At 28.8% G+C, this 11808-nt stretch overlaps 1 protein-coding gene across 1 annotated transcript; it reads left to right on the top strand.

The window, feature by feature from the left end:
* Nucleotides 1–1892: 1892 nt before the first annotated feature.
* Nucleotides 1893–9964, top strand: LOC127284403 (uncharacterized). Its single transcript, XM_051309807.1, has 9 exons — nt 1893–2290; nt 2414–2519; nt 4582–4755; nt 5166–5341; nt 5474–5712; nt 5814–5983; nt 6056–6230; nt 6302–6474; nt 6632–9964. Exons 1-9 carry the CDS (start codon nt 1893–1895, stop codon nt 7001–7003), a joined length of 1983 nt encoding a protein of 660 aa, XP_051165764.1. The 3' UTR covers nt 7004–9964.
* The last annotated feature ends 1844 nt before the right edge of the window (nt 9965–11808 follow it).

The raw sequence follows: 11808 nt of genomic DNA on the forward strand, positions 1-11808 counted from the left end.
GTGAAGACTCCTTATTCTTACTTCGTGATAACAATAATGCGCGCATTTAAGATCGCACTTAGTGATTCTCCTATGGTGCATGCAAAAGCAGTATGCTGATGCGACGCATGCGCTTACAGTCGCATTCATGCTAGCAAGAAGTTCTCTTTATGCCTTCACGTATGCGATCTCCTACAATGCACTTGAAATGCGCCTTCAATGAACTCACACAGTATGCGAATTAGAATAAAAATTATTTAATTTAAATAGCTTAAAACATGCGTAATATTATGTTAAGATGAAAGTTCTCTCTTGAAAACATAATTAATAAAAGTTAATAAGAAAGTAATTATTACTCTCTAAATCTGAATTAGTGAAATACTACTAACAAATAGTAAAATTTGACTAATATTAGTGGAAGACTTTTCCCATTTTTATTAGTTAAATATAACTAATTTTTAGTAAATATTTACTAATTTTTTAGTATTATTTCACTAATTACTAGTCATCTGACTGACTAAATGACTTAGTCAAACTGTTTTATTGACTGTTAATAAGGCGAAATGACTAATTCTTTAGTCAAATTATACTAACAATTAGTAAAATTTCACTAAATGTTAGTTAAATTGTTACTAAATCATTTAGTCTTTTCATTAAAGTAAAAAACTACTAATTTAGATTTAGAGAATAAATTAAAGTTAATAATAAAGTTTGTGAATCAGATTTATATGAAATGGACTTTTAAAAATAAGAGAATTTTATAACAAACTTATGAATTTATATATTTTTATTAAAATTCCTGTGACGAAAGTCTGTGAAAAATTTTGTATTCTTTGAATATAAAAAATTCCAGTAGCAATCGTTTTGAGGAGGTATCAGAAATCAATTTCGGCCTATGTCGATTTCATCAATTAAGTAATTGATGCCTCCTTTCCAATTAGATATTTTTAATTCATCGAATAGATTAAAATTCCCGCGTCTGATTCACGTTCCCGAATGTAGGTGGCGCGTAATGCACTTGAGTCAGCTGACAGCCGGAAAATGTCTATGTCAACTAATTCATAAGATAAGAAACGGTAAGAATAATACAATAATAAAATAACTCAAAAATTTGTCTATTGGTAAATATTATTATTCTTAAAAAATGTTTGTAAACAATTTAAAATTCTTTTATACATTTATCCTTATAAAATGGGGTTTGTTCAACTAGAAAAAATTATTTTCTTAGTTTTATTTTTAGTTTCCAAATTTTATACCAATTTTATTCAATAAAATAACTCAAAAATGTGTCTATCAGTAAATATTTTTATTCTTAAAAATTTGTTTATAAACAATTTAAAATTAATTTATGTATTTTTTCTTGTCAACTAGTCTCATTTAATTTTTTTTTATTAATTGTAATGTACGTGTATATTATTATTAATAATTAAAAATATAAGTAAACAATAAAAAAATTAATTATAACAGGTACAAATATCGATATAATCAAAACAAATGTTTTAATTTGCATTCGATATATCGACTGCCGGTATTTTGTACAGCGTGAAATTGAATTTAAATTTTATGAAAATTTCATTTCTATTATTCCTTTTTCTCTACATAATATAAATAGTATTGTTCAAAGGGCTACCAGATCAATCAACATTATCAAGGCTATGTCCAAAATATCATGGGGGGCGAACCCAAGCGCTATGCTCATGGTATATAGAGGTCTAGTTCGGGCACATCTTGAATGGGGCTGTCAGTTTTTTTCTGCTGCCAGTCGATATAATCTGGAGAAAATTGATAGAGTTCAGTTTTTATCCATTAGAACAATATTGGGATGCATGAGATCAATTCTAGTGGGTATATTGTTGTCTGAGGCGGATGAACCATCTTTGGCTCTTAGATGAGCTCACCTTTGTAGAAGACATATGATTAGAAACTTCTCTTGGTCTGAAAATCCACTCATCCTTAAATTGCAGCAGTTGTCGGAGAACTGCTTAGTTGATAAGCGTTACAAGCCTGATGTTTCTCTATTGAGATTCCCGTTACTGAACTCTTTTAGGGAGGTCGGGGGGATGTTATATAGGAGCACCCAATCTAAAAAGCCTTCAACATTCGACTATACCTGGAAGGAATTGACTGTTCCAATTGAGATTGATATTGACTCTGGTTCTGGCATCAAATCTGAACCTGACTCAAATAGTGTGTTCGAAAAACTTATTCAGACTAAATACCAGGGTTTCGTTCGAGTCTTTACTGATGGCTCAAGGGATCCATTTAGGGGACTATTCGGTGCTAGTTTTGTAGTTCCTTTATTAAACGAAAAGTTTGGGGTAAGATTGAGTGGATGAATGGCCAGTGATTAATGCGAATTATACGCTATCTACTCTGCCCTGAGGTTTGCTTTTCGTTCTAAACTGGATAATACTCTTATTATTACTGATTCTAGATGGTCTCTGTGTGAACTTAAGAATAGACTTTTCTCCCCTCACCTTCATCCGTTCATTGGAAACATTGTTAAAATGATTGTTTACATATTGGAGGGAGGTGGACAGGTTCGGTTCCTCTGGGTGCCTTCCCACTCGGGCATTAAGGGTAATAAAAAGGCAGATTAACTGGCTAAGAAAACTTTGGAGTGTCCATTCGGTAACTTCTCCAGTGTTCCTCCGCGGGATCTAATGCAGATTTTCGGGAAGGATTTTGATGCATGAAAGGCGTTAACTTGGTATAATGCCGATATTTCTAAGTCCCGTAATAAATATTATCTGAGGGTGGGTTACAAGGCTAAAAGACCTTGGTTTGGTGGCATCGATGCATCCAGGAAATATATAAACTTAGTGACCAGGCTGAGAACTTCTCACATCTGCACGGACGATCATTTCGAAAGGATGCAGTGGTACGTTCCTCCTGGTTGTAAATGTGGAGCTGAATTCAAAAGTCTTAGACACCTGCTTTGCTTTTGCCCACTTCTCTCAAGTGGTAGACCTAAATTCTTTTCTTTTTTGGCATGTAAAATAACTAATTTTAATCCAATTGATTTTGATTTGGAAGAATTAATCTTTAATCCAAATATTGAAATTGCAGTTGAGATTGAAAAATTTTTCGCCAGTGGTGAAATGATTGTATAAATTTGATTAATGTTTGATAACAAATATTGACCGTAAGGGGGGTGCAATCGTAGAGAAGTAAACAGATTTAAAAGGTAAGTCTGATGCGAGAAAAGTTTCGAGAGACAAAAGGGAGTAATAGATGTGTAAATAAACTTAATTTTGCATTTAAAAATCATTATTATAAGAAATATAATAAAGACGAATTAGTAACGGTCAGATTGAGTGAGTTTATGGATAAGTCAGCTGAAGGATAAAGTGGTGAGAAAGGAGGAAGAAAGAAAAAGGCAAATTAAAAAGAAAAATAATTTATAAAAAAATGGATATATATATATATAAAATAAATAAATTAAAAAAAAGAAAAATGGAATTAAAAAAGAGATAAAAGAAAGAAAGATCATTAATAGGAATGGGAAGACAGGCAAATTTCAATGTTGATAAAGTTCTAATAAAAATAAAGTATTTTTAAAGAAATCGTTAATTGCTCTCGGTTTAATGTTTAAAATTCGCTCCTTTCCTCTCATCCTTTCCTTAAGCAACATACACGGAGAGCCCCATAGTAGTAATATGTACGAAAATCAGACTAGAATTTACTATTTTCGCTTTGCAAGCATTGGAAATAAGGGGATTTTTTCATATTCTACTAAAGAGTTCGAAGAATTTATTTTTCTCAATAAGAATTCATTCTTTTCAAAATAGTAATTTTTCAAACTTTGTGTAGTAAAATCATAGGTAGTAAAATCTATAATATAATTTTCCTATTTACAAAAGACAAAAACTGATAAATGAATGCAAAGATAATTATATATTGATGCTTTTTTTTGAAGAATTTACTATATTTTGTAGAAAGATCAGATGTACGTTCGAAACTGATTTTTTCATATTATTGATAATATAAATTAAGACGTTGTACTTTGAATAATACTTTTGACTGTAGTAATTTTCGGTGAGCAAGGAAATGCTCAACTGGTGCCTATAATTCTATTGGTTACTAACACGTCTACGACGTCTGTATGATATAGACACTGGCGCTGTGAAGTGTTGTGTTAGTTGTGTTCACGTGCTGGATCACGGTTATAAATTTTACTTCTTGCCGGTTGGTGAAATATTATTTATTTATAAATATAAAAATAGTGCAAATAATAATTATGGATGATATGTAAGCCCTTAAACTACTTATGTGAATAAGTAGTAATAACTTTTCATTCTTAAAGTCTTAGCATTCTAAATTCTCAATTTTTTAGGTTATGATTTTATTCAAATTTAAATTAGCTTGAGTTAAAAGTTTGAATACATTAGTTTTTATTGTTCCTTGTATACTAAATATGCCTTATTTACAAAATGTATAATTCTTTCAATATGTAGTGAAATTGTGGATGGAGAAAACTGGTTGCTTGACAATCAAATCGTAGTAAGTAAACAGAAGTAATTAATGTTATCACCTAATAAAATTCAATTACAAAATAATGCTGCTTTTAAATGATGGTCATTTATACATTTTACTTTGTAGGATGAACCAGAATTACAATTTGCCGATGAGCAAAACTTTTCAATAGAATATATAGATACTGATAAATCTCCGTTAGTTGCCTGTGATACTAAAAATGATTTTATGAATGATAGTACTACTCCTGGTACTTCTAGTAATCAAATTGTCTGTGATATTACAGACTGTTCTAAAGAAGTAAGTGTTTTTATCCTTAAATATTACAATACTCTCCATGAAATCGATAATAATAATTTATATAAATTTTCAGCAGCCTGCAGAATCTAGTGAAGTAAAAAAATTGAGTTCTCACATATTTACAAAAAAATTTTCAAAAAAAACATTCTATAATGTGGTAAGCTATATTATGTATAGTAAAAAATAATTTTTTGAATGTAAGAAAAAATTAAATATTAATAATGATAATAATAAATAATATAATAATAAATAATAATACTAATAAATAATAATAATAAATAATAATAAAAATAAATAATAAAAATAAATAATAATAATAAATAATATTAAAAATAAATAATAATAAAAATTTGAAATAGATAAAAATTTAATAAAAAAGTCGATATTAATCTTGAAATTTCTAATTACAGAATTTGAAAGAATTTCTAGAACATAATGGAGACGGAAGATTAATTTTAAGCCAATTTTCGGTTAATAACAGTTTGAATAAAGCATCGAGAAGCCTGCTAACTCGAGTAATTATTAAAAAATTTAAAGATGATGCTTTTAAATCAGTAGCACTCGGTGAAAAGCTTCGTGAATTTCAGTGAGTAAAGTAGTTAAATTATAATTTATATATAATAAAAATTATTTTATATATTTATATTATATATTAAAATGATGGTTAACCTGCTAAAAATGTTAACCAAATGGTTAAAATAATGGTTTTTATTTCTAGTATACCTGCTGAGCTCTTCGCTGTTATTTCTAAAGAAATAGAAGTACTATTTCCAGGAGAAATAGCAAGTACTTATTATTCGCCCTACCGTAGTGAGAATGGAATCAGTATTTCGCCGTCAGGAAGTCTATGGTATAATTATAATTATATTAAGGATTGTTTAAGAAGTAAAGACTTCCTTGAAGCTACTACAAAAAAAAATAAAAAAGACAGCTGTATATTAAATGACGTGAATACCGGTAAATATATTATTTATTAACAATGTACTTAAAACAAATTCAAAAATGGGAATAGATACTTTCTACACAGTTAATCGAAAAACATTAATTTCATATTTTAGAAAATAGCGATTTTCAGTGGCTTCAAAAAAATTTGGAACCTTGGGAAACTGTTTGTTGTAAATGGAACGCAACATACCATATAAGAAAGGCTTTTTTGAACAAGGAGACATCGATATCAAATTTTATTAGAAAATTCCCATGTTTATTAACAGAAAACGCTAAAGAACTGGTATATAAATGAATTGAGTATAATTTTTAAATTATTATTGTTTTATAATATATTTTTTCTAATATTTTACAGTATTTGAAGGATTTTGAAAGGCTGCACCCAGAGCATACTTCTTCTTTATTTGACAGGTGGGACACCATTAAAGGCGTAATTATAAATGAGTTACAAAAAATTTCTGTAACTAAAGGAAAGGTAAAAGACATTCGCGATCAAGCCCTAATCCAATTATTGCCAACTTTAGAAGCAGGTAAAACAGCAATATCTTTTTATTTTGCTTAAATTTTTTTTCTTAATATACTAATATAAATTTTGTTACAGGAGCTCAAGACGCTGTTGTACTATCCTTACTTCCGTTATTAATTAACATCACTCGTCCTGGTAAAAGGAAACGAAGTGAATCTGTGGGTGATGCAGAATTAGGTAATCAACCAAACGTGAGAAGCATAATAACTCGAGGCGAAAGACTTGAAACCTTTGTTCAACATGTGGAGGTATATTCAATTGATCATTTTTAAAAATTAGAAATCTATCTTTTAGTTTATTTAAGCACTATACTGTAATACGAATTATTCATAATTTATTCAAAATCCTTTTATTTTCTGTTGCGCATAAAATATAGATATATGAAGTTAAATATTTAATTTATAGTTGGAGACGGACTTGAATTGCATAATAGACAAATTGAGAGACAAATTATTGAAAACGAAGGACACTTTTCAGCCAATGATTTTCGTCGTTGGACCATTAATCAAAATTCAAAAGGCAGTAGTAGTGGTAGATGAACAGCATTACGCATTCGATTCACAAATTGACGAAAAATCAGTATTACAAGCTCTGGACTTAGCCTTTAAAGTATTTTTCGTGCTTGAGTGTCATTACCCGAAAACTTCAACGTCACTGTGGCATTTTATTCAAAACAGTGGATACGATTTATCACTTGCAGGTGATAAACCAAATGCGTCTGTGAAAATATTGATAGGATTGGTAAAGCATGCGTTAAGTCTTCCGAAACAAGTTTAGGTTTTTTCATTCCTTCATTTTTAAAATTCTTTTTTTAAAATGTTCGCGTTCATATGTTCAACATGTAAATTCTCATTTGATAATAATCATAAGTTGATGAGACATGTTAATTTAACACATTCTCAGCTAAATCGGTTCACATGTTCAGAAAAGTTTTGTCAAAAATCATTCTCTTTAATTGACTCGTTTTTAAAACATAGACGAATGAAACATTCTGCAAATGTTTCATCTAATAACGAACTGTCTACTTTTGAAGAACCTTCACTTGTAAAAAATGTTATTACAGTTTCAAAAAGCGACGAAATACTTTATGATATTCCTTCAGATTCAGAAAGTGAATCATCTTCAGAAAGTGAATCATCTTCAGATGAAGATTTGATTTTAAATAATTCGAATGACACGGATGTTCTTAATATTGTTCAACAAGTTTCACGAGTAAAAAAACAAATTTTTGATTCCGAAGTACAGTTTTCTAGTAAATACTACCAGTGTGCAGATATATCTAGAAAAAGAGTTGCTGAGCTTATGTCAGATGCTTCAAAGTTAATCGAATGTACTATTAATAACGTTGAAAATGAAGTCTGCAATCGTTTAGAAAGTTTAGGTGCCAATGAAAAATATATTGCTGAAATCAAAGATGTTTTTACACAGTTTTCGGAACCCTTTGAAAAAATGAAAACCGAAAAACAATGTTTCGCGAAATTTAAAAACTTTGACACATTTATTGTTCCAGAAAGTTACAAAATCGGCGAACGTAAAGAATATAAGTTTACACTTTCTGGACCTATTAGTAAAAATGTTTCTGTTGTAGCTCAATTCATTCCAATAAGACATGTGTTGACAAAATTTTTTGAAATGCCAGGTGTTTATTACGAAACAGTTAAATATATAAATTCATTGAATTCGCAAAAGGAAATAATATCTAATATCGTACAAAGCCCTTTCTGGAAAAATAAATTGCTTCTACATCCAGAAAAATTTGTATTGCCTCTAATTATGTATTTCGACGATTACGAAACCAATAATCCGTTAGGTAGCCGAAAAGGTATATCTAAATGTGGCGCAGTGTATTTAGGTTTGCCTTTTTTGCCACCTGAATTTCAATCTAAGATAGAGAACATTTTCTTATTTATATTGTTTAACTCCTTAGATCGCACTTTATTTAAAAATAAAGTAATTTTTGAGAAAGCAATTGAAGAATTAAAATTTCTACGAACGGAGGGCATATTAATAAACATTAATGGCAGACAAATAAAAATATACTTTGATTTGGCAATAATAATTGGTGATAATCTCGGTTTAAATTCAATTTTTGGTTTCATGGAAAGTTTTAACGCGAAAAAATTTTGTCGAATGTGCTTGATTGATATCAGTGAAATAAATTCAATTTTTAAAGAATCGGATTGCAGGCTTCGAAACGTTTCAAATTACAACAGTTCATTAAAAGAAAATGACCAAAAAAAATCTGGAATCAAGGAATCATGTGTATTTAATGAAATCCCAGGTTTTCACGTAACCGAAAATCCAGCAGTAGACCTACAACACGACTTCGCAGAGGGAATTTGTCGGTATGATGTGGCCCTTATTTTACACCATTTTATTTATATTAAAAAATATTTCACATTAGATCACTTAAATGAAATCATAAATGCATATAATTATGGTTCAAATGAAAATATTAATAAACCACTTGAAATTACTCAATTGCAGTTAAAAAATAAATGTGTCATAATGTCATCTGCAGAAATGCTAAATCTTGTTAGAAACTTGAATTTAATGATCGGTATTTTTGTTGATGCAGTTGATGAATGTTGGAACTTGTTATTAATGTTACAGGAAATAATAGAAATAGTAATAAGTAAAAATGTAACAATTGAAACACCCAAATTATTGAAACTTAAAATTTTTGATTATCTCAGTTTGCTATCGACGAAATTTCCAAAAAGTTTAAAGCCAAAGCATCATTTGCTTATCCACTATCCCTCTGTGATGCGTCAAGTTGGTCCACTGTGGCACATTAACTGTATGAAATTTGAAAGCAAACATCATGAAGCGAAAGAAATATCACACACATCTGTTTCTCGAGTTAATATCTGTAAAACAATCGCCCTGAGACATCAACTTATTTTAAATTATAGATTTTTGACGAAAAATTCAACACAAAAATGTTATGTTACTGGTCAAGTCAAATCTGTGCCGATATGCAATTTAATAGATGTTACGAATTTTATTCATTTAATCCCTCAGCGTTCGAATTTTTTGGTCTCAAAATATATTAAGTACATGGGTTTTAAATTGAAACAAAACAGTGTGATTGTAAGCTTTTCTGAACTGGGACCTGTCTTTAATTTCATTCATTTAATTATATTGAATGGGAATGACGATTTTATGTTTATTACGAAATGCATGACAGATTGTTTTTTTAACGAACATTTTCAAGCGTATAAAATCTACGATATTTCTTCCTATCATTGGGAAATCATCAAAAAAGCCGATTTAGATAAAGCTGTTATTTCACACGTAAATAAAATCAGCGACGGCTTTTACTACATTTCCAAAAATTGGATGTGATTTGCATTGCAATAATTAGGTTGCTTTTTAAACTTTTTTTAAATTAGTTTATTTCTTAAAAGATAATAATTTTGTGATTATTGATTTAGGTTTACTCGAAATTGTTGTATGTTACCATGATAGTTCAGGTCGTGTAATTTATTGAAAAATGTCACATTATATTTATGTATAAATCACTAAGTTTTTGGTATTTAGTCAGTTCAACTGAAAAAACAAGTTTGATAAAAGGAAAAGCAGGAAATAAATAATTTTCAATTTTTAAATCTAATTTTTGTATCTCTCTTATTTTATGATCATTGTTAACAGATTTTCATTAAATTTATGCATTATGTATGAAATATTTTTTTAAAGTATTAAAATTACCAATAAGTCAAGAAAATGACACAAAAATTTTTTAATGTATATTACACTATTATATTACATGTTACATTTGTATTAAATAATAATAATTTTTTTATATATGCCTACATTTTCAACTTACCATCCATTAACAATTGATTTAAATTTAAATTAGAAAACAATATAAATAATAACAAGTAATTAAAAATTTGAATGTGATAAAGAAAATATAAATAACGTACGAAAAATTCTTACATAAATTTAGAAGTACTAATTTCTTAATATTGACTTTCATAAATCTAAGTCCACAATTTAATAATTTCTTCATTTTTCCAAGTAATAACGTAAGCAGAAATGTAAAAAAATATTCATTTTATAAATATTTAAAAAAAATCTGTTTGGTTGAAATATTTTGAAGTAATTGATTTTAAATTTAGTGAAATTTTCTTCTCAATAGATGGCATCTTCTTTCTCGACTCTCGCGAGTGGTAAAGAAAGCTTAGAATCAATATATAAGGAAAATTCTAAAACACAGAATTATATGTATATGTAATGCGTGCTTATGTATAGACTTCGTATGCGAATAATATATTTTAGGTTAGATATAAAAATTTACTTGTAAAACCCGTTCGATATGTGTGTATAATATGTGTGTCTTAACCATTATAGTATAAATAAGCTAATTGGTGTTTAAGTGTGAGTGTGTGAATACTTCTGTTGGTGAATTTGGAAATTTCAACTAATACATATATATATTTTTTCTCCTTTTTCTATTTCTAACTGGCAGTAGAATTACAAATGACTGTAGTAATTTTGCGTCGGCAGTGTTTCTAAATTTACTATAGTTATTTGAAAATATTGTAGTGATCTTTAACAGATAATAAGAAACTTCTATAAGTTTTTCATACAAGAAGCAGTATTTGGCTACAAGTGATGGCCTAACTGTTTTACTACAGAATCTAGTAAATTTTTCAAAGAAATTTTGAGATAAATGTAATACTTTTAGATTTTATCAGAAAGAACTTAGTAATCTGTTGCAGATTTGTATATTACTACTGAAAATAGTAAATAATACAAAAGGCCCCTTATTTCCGATGCTTGCAAAGCAAAAATAGTAAAATATAGAGTGATTTTTTACAAAAAGTACTGCTACGGGTCTCTCCGTGTACACCACAACTAGATGTGACAAAAACACTGCCTCCGAGATAGAGGAGGTCTGTGGACTTAACCAGTTGTGACGCGTCACACGAAGTTTTGTACGTATAATACGTTTTCGACGTAATATACGTATAAAATGTATAAAACCATGTAGAAAACCACTGACATTTTGACATCTATATATGGTCCTCTGATTTTTGCCATAACGAATTTTTCTTATCATTCTATTTAAATTAAAGTCTTAAATTAATAATTACCTAAATTTTGTTTATATTAACAACTTTCTCTTACAATAGTGTAAAGTAATGAATGATGTATTTTAATGAAGAATTTAAAATTGCCGCTCTTAAATCACGTGATCAAATGTAATATACATCCTGTAGAAAACTTAGCACGTAATATACGTAGTATTATACACGTAGAAAACCACGTATTTTACGTCATGTATTATACGTACTCATCACTGCAGTACTGGCTACCTGTTTAAACAAGAGGCCATTTAAACAAAAAGAAAAAGATTATTCCTTTTGATTCCTTGTCTTAAAATAGGAATGTTGCATTTGCGATTGTTTAATTATCTCTTTCCCAAAATTTGTAAATTAAATAATTTCTATTAATGTTGCAATATTTAAAAAAAGAACTAAAATTAAATTTAGCAAGTGTTGATAATTGTCAAATATTGTCAAAACCACACGCAATAAAGAGTTTTACGAAAATTTTGTACATCGTGTGACTAC

This window comes from Leptopilina boulardi, unplaced genomic scaffold, assembly GCF_019393585.1.
Source record: "Leptopilina boulardi isolate dan_hultmark-lab unplaced genomic scaffold, ZJU_Lbou_2.1 LbouV2_324, whole genome shotgun sequence".
Lineage (NCBI taxonomy): Eukaryota > Metazoa > Arthropoda > Insecta > Hymenoptera > Figitidae > Leptopilina > Leptopilina boulardi.